Raw genomic sequence first — 14,045 nt, 5'->3', positions numbered from 1 at the left:
ATTATTCTTGTTCTTGTTGTAACTCACTGAAGCAAAATTGCATTAAGAAAGCAAATATTTTCCCCAAATAAATGCTTGGCGTTACACATTTTTACCAGACCACCAGAATGTATATTTTGCTATTTGCACCACAAACATTTGCATCTGCTGCTCAAATGTATTTAAAATATATATAAAAATAAAGTATTTATTTAAAATATTTATAAAAATAAAGTATTTCCACCAGTCTTATTTGATATTAGGGTAGGGCTGAAAATATGCCACAGCCTACAGGTTTCAGAACACAGAAGGGATTGAATATAAATATTGTTATATGTATGCCATAATGTACATATTCTTCATGGTCTCAGTCCTTAGTTCTGAGCTAGGGTGCATCTGCAACCCCTCAAATGGCTCATTGCCACATTTATCTCTGCCACCTGTGTGCAGTATTAGCAAGGGATTATTTCAGTTATCTGCACAGGCCTGGCATCCCCAGGGAACCATTTCCAAAGGTATCACCAGCAGCAGGTCAGCTGTACAGGAGGCTGCCCCTCATTGCACTTGGGGACCACTCCCACCTATTCATCTGCTCAGAGATATTTTGCAGCACCAGCAAGCGGCCAAACATTCCAGCTGCTGCTGAAGCATTGTACCACCTGGAAGGCAATCATTATTGGAGGATAATGCTGTCACAAGAACCCTATGTTAATTTGTAATCAATATAACCCCAAACAATATTATCAGCTGCACTATGATAGATTTCAAAGAACAATTCGCATAACTTATGTCTTGAGATTTAGCAGAAAGGGTCAATAAGAGTTCCTGAGATAGCAAGTCAACAAATGGAAAAAAAAAAAAAAAAAAAGGACTATTTAAAGCAAATATGTGTATGAAGACAATGGCAGTAGGAAAAATAATGAATCATATTTACTGTCCTTCTCCTCCTCTTCTGTAATTCTCTCTTTTCCTTTCTTTTCCTTCACTCAGCCAAAAATGCCCACAGCTCTTCCCAGGCTGCAGCGGAAACTGCATGGCTAATGGAGTTACTGGTGCAAAAACCCAATGCAAATACTGCCACCAAGTGCCCAACACATCTGTTCGCAGTGCAGACTCGTGTCTGCAGCTTCATGCAGAGATGTGCACGTTAATGTACATCAGTCATGGATGCTCACATACGAGTCTCTCTGGTACCGTGTCAAAAAGTTAAAGAATCTGAATGCACAGGCAAATGCAGCTATCCTCCAAGAAATAGCAGAGCTGCATGAGATATAAACAAGTGCACCCAGGATGGGAGTGGCATCCTCCTCATGCTGTTGCTTGTGTGACTGTGAGGCCTATTCCATTTCCTGGCATGCCCCAAAATTAAACCTGAACCCTCTCTCTTTATTCAGCACTTAGTTGTGCTGGCAAGGTCTTCAGAAGAAAGCACATTTAAAGGTGTGGGGACGTTTCCAGTAGCCCAAAGGGCTGGCATTAATTTGGATAATGCCCTGACCACAGTGCAACATGGTCCTACAACACCTGGAGCGTGGAGGAGCCCCCTGTTTGCCAGCGACCACTCTAAGGCAGGACCAGTTCCTGGGGCTTAGCACATCTTTCCTCTGCGCTTGCCATGGGAGTGAGACTCTGCTGCTTGCCTGGCCCTCCAGCTCACTGGCACCAAACACCTTTCCCCTCCTCAGCGTTTGGGCTCACAGGCCAGTTTCAACTAGCTCTAACTGAACCCACGCTTTTTTCTCAAAAATCTGTGATTTTCAGTGAAGAAAACCCTTCAATCAGACAGCTGACTTTTTTTTTTTTTTTTTTTTTTTTATCACCCTTCTGACCTGACCCATCTCATACATAATAAGGACCCAGATTGGATGTCTTCTCATTTTCAATATTTCTACTTGCATTTTCACTGTGTTATTTTAAGCAGTTAAAGAAGTGCAAGGAATAAAATAAAACAAAATAAAACAAACTAAAATAAATAGGCACATCCTGTAGCTATGTTAAATGTTATACTGTAAATGCCTGTATCAGCAGCATAAATAAATATCATGAGAGAACTGAGGGCAAATGATTGTCAGCAAGAAAAAAAGGTGCAGGGAAGTTTTCTGTCCAAACAGTCACGAGAGAGATTTGAAGGGAACTGCTTGTGGAGAGAAACAGTGTGATTTTTGGAAGCTTAGAAGGCTTCAGGGAAGGATATAGGAAGTTGATAGGCAGAGAAAGAGATGAAAGAAAGGACTAAAGGAAAACATTAGTAAAACCAAAGGAATGTAGGGGAAAATTATACTAAATTAAACTGGAGATTAAAGAAGACACTCAGACATAGTAAGGATGAGTTCATAAAATAAATAGCTTGAATACTGTGTGAGGCTTAAAGGTGAAAACTAAAAGCCTCAGTATGGTGTGGAAGTTAATGAATAAGGTGATTCAAGACACTAAACAAGGAGATAATTTTATAGGCAGGTGTGGGTTAGATTATTCTCTGTGCATAAAATACTAGTACTACAGCAATTGGCATTACTGGCCTTGGCTGAGCTTGCTGATCCTTATACTGCCAAAGACAGAAAATCCTTACTTGGGAAGACTAGACATATAAACAAGCTAAGGATTAGTTTAATATAAGTGCTGGTGAGGGGACAATTACAGTTATCCCAACTAGGAGACGCCAGGACCTTGCAGCAGGGGCATTTCAGTGCCAGCAGTACAGGAGGTGGTCAGGGAGTTGGCTGCTGCTGTGCCTTGGCAGAGGCACCAGGACTAGGGATGACCTCTCCATCTGGGTGCCCTCCCAGGCAGCAGGAGAAGCCAGCACTGTCAAAGCCAGCAAGTCAGACTTCGATTCTTGGCAGGAAAGCTGATTTAAATGTGCACTAACCATTATATCTATTCATACGCATAGACAAGATATTTTTGTTCTGTTACTTGGTCAGAGTGAGGGCATATGTATGAGTAATGGCATACAAGTAATAGTAAAGATAATGCTTATATTCATTTTTCAAACCTCAAGGACAGCTCGAAATATCAGTGCTTACTAACAATGTCACTTTAGGATAAACAGAGGCTTCCTGCTCTGACAGTCTCTGGTGTGTGGCCTCTCTGGCATGCACCACACATACACTGTATTTCTGCTACCAGCAAATATTATTCCACTGCTTAGAATGAGATAATTTATTGGAGTTTTTTCTCCCTTCCAAGAAAGAAAGGAGGGTAAGGGGGGGGGGGAGTGCACCTGACCTTTCATAGTTCTTTACATCAATCACTGCAGGGACTGTAATACAATTCCCACACACTGTGGTCTGGTGCTGCCTAACAATTAATCTCGTGTACAGCTGGTGCACGGCAGCTCTGCAAGGTAATTTGCTTCCAGTGGAATTTTCAAATATGCTTTAAAGTACTTAAGTGTAAAGCTTTGTAAAATGAATAATCCATCACAAATAATTAGAGCTGCCCCTAGAGGAGTTAGACAGAAATTCAGAAACAGATGTGTCATGCATTTAGCTTACTGGTTATGTGTGGCCAGAAGAGTCAGCTTTTCTGATGAAGGCATTGACTTAGATGGTAGTTAGCTACTCCAGAGGGTGTCAATTGGCAATTTGCTCCTGTGAGGAAAGGCCAAAAATGAAAGCAAGAATGGAAAAGGAATGAACAAGTACTTTTACAGTGTTTCTAGCATGGAGCCAGGAGTTGGACTTGATGATCCTTGTGGGTCCCTTCCAACTCGGGATATAATGTGATTCTGTGATTTTCTTCATGATTTTTTGTTTGTTTGTTTGTGATGTGGAATTCACTATCCAAGTATCATTTGATACTCTTCTGGCACAAAATATATTTTATTTCATTATGTTCTACACCCAATTCCATATTTAACAAGAACATCTTGCTCAGCTGCATGGTTATGATTCCTTCACACTTTTAAATTATTCCTTTATTTTTAGTCCAACGGCAAATAATTCCGTTTTTCCCCCAATACTTATTTTAAGCAGCATATTACTCCAAAATATGTCCCCAGCTTTCTCTGTGGTATGTTTCGATACAAGATTCAGGCTTGGAAATAGTGCCTGCAAGGATTTGAGCCTTTCTTCCAGTACTCTCCTTCCTCTCTCAATTCTTCAAAATGACTTTTTTATTATCAGTAATCCTCAAGGATACCAGTAGATTTATACAGCCCAAAACACTGAATTTAAAGACATGCAAAGAAACTGCAACCTGCAAGGAGACATGCCAAAATTAAAAGTAACTACATGAGGATGTGGGATCAGAAGACTAAAATGAACTAAAACGAACAGGAGATTTTCCTATCTAGAGGTTTTGTGCGATATGTGTCAGCAAATTACAAAAGTGTTTCCTGTGTAAGTTAGATCAGAAAGGACTAGCTAATTCTTGTGCAGCAATAGTGTCATGCACCATCAATCCTTGAATCTAGGTAGCATAAATCAGCTAGAGGGAGCTCTGTTGTTGAAAAAGCTGGCAGAAAAATTACATGTAATATGGTGAAGTGGGAGAGATGATGGTTTTGTCTGTCAGGAACATAAGGAAAAAATGTCAGGTTATGTTGTGTCCATTTTATGAAATAGATTTTTTAAATATACTGCTAGCAAAAGCAATTCAAAAAAATCACTAGGCCAGCAAATATTTAGCTGAAGGGGTACTAATGAGCCATCAGTACACATGCCCTGCAGTATTGAAACATTACAATAAACATGGAAGGCAGGAGCTTTGGATATTTTTTGAAGCAGAGTAAAACAAAATCTGCAAAAAAGGGACTTCAAATCTAAAATACCCATGAACAGATTAGCTGTGGTAACACAGGATCTGTTGCCAAAAGGAGGAATCCTCAGGGTGATTATAATGTTGGTTGTCCAAATGCACTTATGTTCTGCTAAATCCTTTGCCTTGACAGGCAAGCTGTAGTTTTGTGTCTCTTGGAGCTTAAAGATGTATATCCTGAAATACTTAACAGAGAGGGGGTTGCAACTCCTTATAGTAAACTATGCTTGGAATAGATATGCTTTTAGTCTTAGGCATAATTCCAGATTTGGTGTCTTGGAAAACAGGCTTAACTATTTCCCAGACAAAAACGGGATACAGGTGAAAGTGTCCTGCAGGGATAATGCACGGCATGCACAGCCTCCCGTCTCCAATAAAAGTTTCATTTCAGCTGGCAGAACTGGTCTAGGTAGCACTGCTGTGATGCTAGGGCAACCTGCAGCTTTCCCAAACTGTGCTCTAGGCCAAACCCTTCCCGAAAGGCCAAACCCATCCTATTATCTGGTTGATAATAGCTTCAGCTGTGTTAACAGCAGTATGTTAACAGTGGTGTTTAGCCATTGCTGGCCTTTTTATCTCAGCTGTGGCAAAGGCCTGAACTTCTAAATATCCATTAAAAATTCAAAAGAACATTTTAAGTGGTGCCTCTCTCCCCCCAGGCATCTGAGTTTTAAAAAAATACTCCCTGGAGTTCAAACTGAGTGCATATGTTGCCCTTGGCTGGTGTAGTATTCCACAACCTAGGGAATTATTTTCTTTCTGAAGGATATTTCACTTCAAGTTTTGCATCTGGTCAAAAAATGTAAAATACACAAATATGGAAAACACTAAAGGATGTTTAATCGTGTAAGAATTTCAGTGAATCGACTTCCTGATATTCAAAGAGGAGGGTTCTTTCTTTTAAAAGGTTTTGATGTTTCTATTCCTTTTAAGTTGCCTTCAGCACTCAGGAGATGACCTTTAATAGAATCACACTTTGTGATTCCATTGCATCAAGCAGAGAGACACTACATCATCTCTGGTTCGCCTGGGGAACCAACATGGGGCACAGATTTAGCCCAGTCACTTCAAGCAAATAGGTGATATTCAACCCCATTTGTCTTCAAGACTTGATGTCCACACAAGGCTCATTTTTGAAGTTTTGTTCTTGCTGTAGACCTACAGAATATTTATTCAAAACCACAGTATATGCTTGTTCTGTTTCAAATTAGTTCATTCCACCAAGTCTGTGGTACATAATTAAAGCAGGATTGCTTAATGAAAATCTATGGGGAGGAAAACAAAAAACAAAACAACAACAACAAAAAGCCCTCAACAACTACAACAAAATAACACACACAGCTAGTGGGTAAGTAATTTGCCCCAAAAGAGCTTGCATTATTGTGGTCCTTTAGCCTGATTAAGCCCAAAATCTTTCTCTACTTCCTCTTGAAAGCACACACACACCATTCCTGTCCTTGCATAGGCCTAGTTAGATGCCCTAGATGGAAAGTATTTATCATAGTAGTATAGTAGATGAAAAATAGTTAGGGTATAATGCATCCCAACACCCTTTTTCCTACCACATTTGTTATGCTAGAAAAGAGGCTCTGAGGCTGGAGGAATGGAAGTTGGGCATCCTGGTCTGAGCAGCAAATTAGGGCACAATCCAGAGCTTTGGCATTTTGAAAACATAAGCCTGTTGAACTGAGAGTAAGAAAAAATAGGTGGACCAATACATGGATAAAAAAAGATTCACCGACAGAGTGCTAATTAAAAATACATACATTGGAATCTTTTACATAGGATATTGCTCATGTGGAGATCTAAATCTCCCGAAAAGGGCTGTCAGTAACTGCACAGATGATGCAGGGCTCCACACTGCAAGTGTTGCAATAGCATTGTCACTGGATCAGATGAGAGTCCCCATAAGGTAGCTCAGGTGGGATCTTACAGCTCTAGTAATCCTTCTAGGATTGTAAGTGTCGTGCTAGGTCCTGCTAACAGGATGACTACTTCAGCAAGTGCATGATCCTTTGCTATCGTTTATTTTAAACTATCTGCAGAGCATAGCCTATCTTATTCATGCACAAAATACTATCTTACATTACCATTCCTGTAGTTACCATTCCTGCAAATGCAAGTACAGTTTCTACTGACTTTACATTCTTTTATCTATGCAAATTGTGGTCAGCTCCTTCCTCTGCAGCAGGAACTGCCTGGGGGAAGCCCACAGAATCATTCAGTTTCTCCAGTCAGGGTGTTGGCTAATGCACCCCAACAGGCTCATAGTGCTTATCCACTGGTCTCTGCCCAACAGGATCTGCCAGAAGTCCTGACCCAAATGGGAACCCAGCATATGGATAGCAGCAGGACCAATTAAGCAGGTGCTTTGTAAGAAATCAAAGTAGGAGTTCAGTCAAGTAATTTGTTGCAAACAGTTCACCATCTGTTTTATACAAAGACAATCTGGGGAGTTCCCCTGACGAAGCACTCCAGGTATGCACAAAGGCACAGCCCTTGTATTCACAGCCCTTGCACATCCCAGCTACACCACAACAACTGTTACTACAAGAAAAAAAATCTTCCTTATACCACAATTATAAATTAATTTCCATGGGTTTTGCCACACCTGCCTTCACAAAGAGTGCAACATGCTTGCACTACTTACCTTTAATACACTTTCTACCTCAGAGGTCTAATTTTCGTAACAGCAGTGACCGGCCCATTCATCAATTCTCTGCAGTGTTTCATTTCACTGAACACAAAACCTAAATTATTACAAAGCAAATATCTACCAGTGAGTCTGCACACATGCCTATTTGAAAAGATAGCATTTCCTATTTAAGTGTATAGATTTTTTTTTCAATTTACATTCTGTATTCACATGTCACATGAATGTCCTGCGAAAGTATCTATGTAATGTTACTCTCTTTTACTTAACCCATGTTTCTTGATTAATATGTCACACACAATGACCTTTTTCTGTTTCTCTGAAAGCCCACTCTTTTTGGGGTTATGTCCTTGAGTTCTCTTTAAGTTGCTGTTAACCTCTGAGAATCAACAGCTGTAGGATTCCTGCCATTTAGACTTACATAGGTATTTGTCACAACGTAAAAAAAAAAAAAAAAAAAAAAAAAAAAAAAAAAAAAGTCTTCAAAATACCTTTAATTTCCTCCCAAGTAATCTTTCCTCACAGATTCATTAATTTAGCTAAACATGAATTTCCTTTACATTACTCTTCATCTTTTGTAATGGGGAGTTTTAGGACAAGTGGGAAACATGAAAATGTTGCATTTCTACTTTTAGGGTTTTAGAAACCCTAAACCTAGGAACTAAATCATTTTCTCAAGAGTTATTCTGCCCAAGTATTCACACCATTCAAAAATATCTCAAAGGGAGAGGTGGGAGACGGAGCTGGAGTGAAGAATTATATGCCATGAAGCTGTGACTAGTGTGGGCCAAAGACTGACCTCCCAGCACAAGCTGGGAGAGGAGAAGGTTGTACCTGGCCATCCAGCCACTGCACAACTGTGGGAGTAGCATATTTTCATAAAGTCCATCCAACAAAAAGTTAAAATTATTCTGAAAAAGCTGGTGCTTTTACCCTACCATTTATCTACCAAGCAAACACATTCAAAGTATTCCAGACAGTCCAGATGTCACGTCTCAGAAGTTAGACACTCTGGACTGTCCAGCCTTTATCTTGTGGTTTTCCTCATTCTTCTGTTTTCCAGGACAGAATGGTAAATTTGCTGCTTTTTCTGGGTAAAAAAGTTCACAGTTTCTAGATCAAAAATTCACTTTTCCTCATCTAAATTCAGATTTCAGAAATATGTTCTGTCATTTTCCAAAAAGTTTAGTAATTTCTTTTCTTCCTTAGCAAAAGATTTCAGATGAAGCAACATAACGCTTCCATCAATACCAATTCTTTCTGAGGTATGAATAATGTACACTTTTACAGAATTGGCTGCAAAAAAACATAGTGTTTCTTCAATATCAGGTATTGTTACTTTGTATAGATGTAAAAGATTTTTTCTTTAAATGGCTTTTCTTTAGTGTAAACACTTCAATAAACTTGACACTGTTCTGATTTTTTGAAAACTATTTTTATATTGGAAAGAACTTTTTACTTTCTAACTTTCCCCAAAGAATGCAGGACCAATAGCTGGCAATTTTTAAAAGAATGTTCCCCTTTAATGAGTCCCAAAGTCAGGTTGTCCAGGAAAAGCATGTGTTGAGGTAAGATTTTACACATATAATATTGTGTTCCTTTCCCAGACAACAGTCATTACTTCATCCATTATTGTCATTATATTGTTGATATTTTTACATTGGTAACCTAAATGAACATGTTTATAATAATTGAGTTGGCCACAGTGCAAACACCAGCAACTTGGAGATTGTAAATATTAGCATAGAGTGTATTTTTGTCCAAGTCTTTCCAAATGTGGAAAAGACCTTTTTCACTCAGAGAAGTTAGTACGGTGATAAGCAGGACTGCTTTAATAAAAGTTGGGATATACAAGAAAAAGTAAAGCAATTCATTTTCTACTTGCCAACCATTTATGTGTGAAAGTATTTATGTGTGAAACATTTATTGGTTCATTTATCCTTCCTTTGAGAGGCAAAACCTATAAAGCAATATGGAATAATCTTAAAAATACTTGTCTGTCTACAGTTCCACTCTGACTCTTCCCCAAAGTCTTCCTCAAACTATTTTGATTTTTTCTGTCTTTTGTCACAGAGATTTCAACAGCCTTGTCAAAGACTTTGCACAGACAATCATGGTCATTGATTGCCAGAATAACAGCATATCTGGAAAATCTACCTGGGTTTTGTCATTAGATCAAGACTGAAGCTGCTCTGCCCACCTCATGATCTAGCCCATTTTTGGTTTGAAGTTACATACTGCTCACTCAGGACAGTAAAAGATATTATTTGAAATTGAATTATCCCAAAGTTTTTGAAATCTTGGGGGAATATTCTAGAAAATACAGCTAAATAAATTTAGTGCAGTTATCAATATGGTCAAGTATGTAGAAATTATTTTTTTGAAAAATTGTATGTCCTATCTATGAATTTGTTTCCTGTAGTTCAGCAGTGAAAAAAACAACAGAATGATGCCACTCTTTTTAGATATCTCACCCATTTCTTCATACTCCTGCTCATCCTATTTATATATCTAGCAAATAATTAAGAGTCATATTTCTATGTATTTTCCTGCTGTATATACACTAAGCTGTGCTGTTGATTAAGGTTCTTATATATTACCCAAAAAACCCTGCCTGGTGTAGCCAGGCTTCATAACAGTTTCAGAGTAGATTGAGCATTGCTGTGTTCTTATGTGAAGCATGACAAAGCTAAAGTTATGCCTGCTATTCCTTATGACTAGGATTTCATGGCAGTTGTTTAGCACTGGGGCTACAAGATTTCCTCTTTTTAACTGAAAGTTTTATTTATTTGCCATAATACTCCCTTTTTTTTTTTTTTTACTAATCAAATGTCTGTATATGGGAAATATGGGAAACATTGATGTCTGCTGTCAGCACAGCTACCACTGCCTGTAGGGTATCCATTTATATCAACCTTTATTACATTATGCTACTGAGAAGTACATTCTTCTGTATTACAAAGTATAAAGCTCAGCTGAAAGCCTGTCCTGCTAGGAAGGCCTCTGCTTTTCTTTACCTGTATTAGAACTCAAGGATTCAAGGAAAAGCTTTTTTTTTTTTTGTGGGGGGTGGGGGGTGGGGGGAAGAGGTGAGCTGGTGGTGGAAGAGCAGAGGGAGTGCACATAGGGCATGGAGAAGTTCATGCTATCTGCTTCCTTAATAAGCTTTCATGTAATGACTGAAAATCTCTCATGTTTTGAGGAAAGGATCTACAAAATTTTCAACAATATAATTTTTTTTCTCAAGCTTTTTTTCTGGGTTTCAGTCATATGTGTGAAAAAGTAACAGCAGCCCATTGTGCCTGCTGCTTGTAAAGTTATAAAGACACAATTCATTGAAATGAAAGTTTTCTCATTCCACATACAAATTCTACTTTCCGTTATGTAAATTGTGCAACTGAGCTCCTTTTTCAGACCATTTTTTAACACAACCAAATGCTTTTATTTCCTAATTTCTGAGGCCTGCTAAGCAAAAGAGAAGCATTATTTCAATAAATTCACAAATTTCTACCGCTAAAAATGAAGTGAGAAGCATCAAAGAAAATTACGTTTATGTCTTCACAGGAGAATGAACTTCCTCCATGTATTAGCCAAGTAGGAAAAAACGTAAGTCCCGTTTATATGTAACACTGAGCAAGGTTAGGCTTTTTGATTGGTCTCCCTATAAGTAAGAGAAATGGAGTCTTGAATACAAACTATGTTAGAATGTATTTCTATTGCCTGTAATCTACACAGAAGTATATGGTCTGAACTTGAAGTTTCTTAGTGCTGTTTTTAAAAAGCAGTTCCTCAGACGTAAATGTTTCTATTACTAGTGGGTATAATTTTGGCAACATGGATTACAAGGATAGAGCTGTTTGTCTAATGCTGTATAACACCCTAAAATTTAAGAATCCAGGTCTTCAATGCCATCTTTTATCTGGACGAATCACATGAGTTTGGAAAACAGATGTTCAAGCTCAATGTTATCAACTGAAATGGCAGGATGTGATTTCCTTCAGACAGTTCTTGAAAGTCCATGTCTTCATTTAAGTATTTAAACTAATCAGAAATGGGAAAGAGTTTGCTATAAGCCTAATATTTAGTAGACTGCATGCTGATCTTAGCAAAAGGTGCCCATCAGTTCCCACCTTGTGTTTAAGACACAGTGCTTTGTGTACAGCAACACTGCTTTCAGTATCCTGTGAGTTCACTAATATAAAATATATTTCAGAGGAGGAAACTATGCACTGAAATGATCAAGTCAGTTTGTGTCTTGGTATAGATACTTCTGTAGAACTTTCTTCCAATCATGCAAGTGCAGAATAAAAATTCTAGGACTGAAGGGTCTGGATCTGAAAATGACTCAATGTCATGTTTCCTCTGGCATTTTCCCTCTGACAGTAAAAGTACTTCCAAAACTGGCAGGAAGATAGAAGGCAGAAAGGAAGAGAGAAACAGCTGAGGTACATGGTAATCAGCAAGCAATTATACCAAACTTGTTAAAGATATTTGCAGCTATTTTTGCTGGCAGATAGTGTGCAAACAGAGAGGCAATTAGTCACAGAAATTGCTGTATTCACAGAGCAAATACAAATAGGAACAAACGTGATGATTTCAAAATCTGAGACATCAGAAAAAAATCTTAATTATATGTTCTGTTTTTCAGTGTTCAAAGTTATGCATTTCATACTGAAGCACAGAAAAAAAAAGTCTTCTTCTTAAGCAGTACTTAGATTCAGAGACCATATACTGCAAGTATATGATACATAATGTAATTAAAACATGATTAGATGATTCCTCAGAAAGATGCATCACCTTATTTTCAGACAACTGTTCTTTCCCAAAAATATATTTATTCATGCTAGTCAATTGTGTCTTTATTCCTAAAACAGGACATCATTTTTTGCTTTTTCACAGGAAAAGGAAAAACTCAACATTTTCAATGTCCATGCAGAAAGTTAGGAATTTAGGAACCTAATGAGTACATAAATATATGTTGCTGCATTTCAAAGAAAAAATTGTTTTTCTCAAAATTTTGTCAGAGATTAGTGTCAGTAATAGCTCTACTATTTTCAGTCTACTTGTAGAGAATGAGCTGTCGAGAAGCCCATAGGTGACTAAAAACACGTTTAGGAGACCCATCTAGCAGTTCTAAGAGCGTAACTTTTCCATACTGGAACTAACAATCCTGAAAACCTGTAAAAAAAAAGTAAACTTCAGTTAAAGGTGAGTAATGTCAGGACAGATAACCAAATGACCCTGTGCCTTAAGATTTGGCATGCAAACTAAAAGTGCATAACAGATACTTGTTGAAGGTCATGGAGTTGCTGCTCCTTTCCTCATGTTTTCTGTTGCTAGATGAAATACGTAACCACTATGAAAACAGAGCCATAATAACATCAAAAAAGTTGACTTGAAAATAGCTCTTAAAAAACAAACAAACAAACAAACAAACAAACAAAAAAACTGTGCTGACGTCTCAAAGACCTGGGTGGAGAAAATTTTCCATTCACTTTTTACTCCCCCAAGCAAACAAGGAAAGCCAGAAGTCATGTAATATATATTTGCTTTGGGGAATCACCCAGAAAGATAACAGCTTTTGGGGGCATGCAGAAATCCTCCCTTCTGGTCCCAAGAAACTTTGAATTGAGTTTCTCACACAGGTCAGAAGGGGCAGTCCAAGGGAGCAAGAAGGTGGAGCTAGCGACCCGAGAGTCCCTCCAGTCAACCAGACTTCGAGTGGCAGTAGAACACCTCGTGGATGGATTAACCGGATGGTGGCTGCTGTTGCCCCGTGCTACAAGTAGCTTTCAGCACACACCTTGAATTCTCCTGTCCATGCTAGGCACATGGAGCTGAAGGAGACCACCCGTGATCACACAGGAATGCGCAATTTGGCCTTCCAGGTAAGCGTGGTTTCCTTTGCTTTGCAGGGAAGAGAAAGGACTTAAAAACAATGAACAAGGCTTACCTCAGAGTAAAGAAAGAGCAATTTCTGCTCTCTGCCTGCAGATAGTCTACAACACCTTATATGCTTTGCACTGATATCCTGCCAAAGTACAATGCTCTTATACAAAAAGCCACAATTGACACATTCAGGAATAAGCTCGTCTCACTCCCTTCATCTGCTATCTGGTATACTGATATCTCTGAAAAGTCTCCCTACTCAGTAATATTTGGTAAGCTGACAGGTCTCACAACTAACTCATCCTGTTTTCCTATCTGTTGTATCAATTGCTGCTTTTTCCTGAGGATACTTAATTTACAGTTCTGTTGAAGAGGAGATCAAAATTATGTAGCAGACATACATCTCATCAAAGCAATGTATATACATAACATGGGAAAAATAATCATACTATCAGAGTGGGGCATATCTTCTTTCTTCCACAATTAAGATAAGTGTAACTGTGTGTTCTGCTCTGGAGAAGAACACAGAGTGGAGGTAAGGAGCCAACACAGAAGGTTCTTCATATTATGTGCATGAGGGAATGTTAACAAATATTTAAACATTGCAGATTTCAAAAGCTGAAGCACCAAAAAGCAAACAAACAAACAAAAACCTATTAACCAGTCAGTTATTGTTTCTCAGTGCTTGGCATCCCTGCACCTTCAAAGGAATCAGAGTAGGAACAAACAACACGAATCCACAGCCTGGCCAGTTTGCCATGCT

At 38.5% G+C, this 14,045-nt stretch overlaps 1 protein-coding gene across 3 annotated transcripts in view; it reads left to right on the top strand.

The window, feature by feature from the left end:
* The first annotated feature begins 12,919 nt into the window (after positions 1 to 12,919).
* SLC28A3 (solute carrier family 28 member 3) overlaps positions 12,920 to 14,045 on the top strand; it is a 46,120-nt gene continuing 44,994 nt past the window's right edge. Inside the window, exon 1 of one of the 3 annotated variants that reach the window (XM_080574721.1) lies at positions 12,920 to 13,281. Coding sequence is in view for 2 of the 3 variants with exons in the window: in XM_080574723.1 (XP_080430849.1) it covers positions 13,225 to 13,281 (57 nt within the window). In the remaining variant the exon portion in view is untranslated. The remainder of the gene's footprint in view (positions 13,282 to 14,045) is intronic. The other 2 variants (XM_080574723.1, XM_080574722.1) reach the window with 2 other exon arrangements.

This window comes from Anser brachyrhynchus (genome assembly GCF_964034855.1).
Source record: "Anser brachyrhynchus genome assembly, chromosome: Z".
Classification (NCBI taxonomy): domain Eukaryota; kingdom Metazoa; phylum Chordata; class Aves; order Anseriformes; family Anatidae; genus Anser; species Anser brachyrhynchus.
The sequence above is the reverse complement of the archived record's forward strand: the minus strand, read 5'-3'. Positions and strand labels throughout refer to the sequence as shown.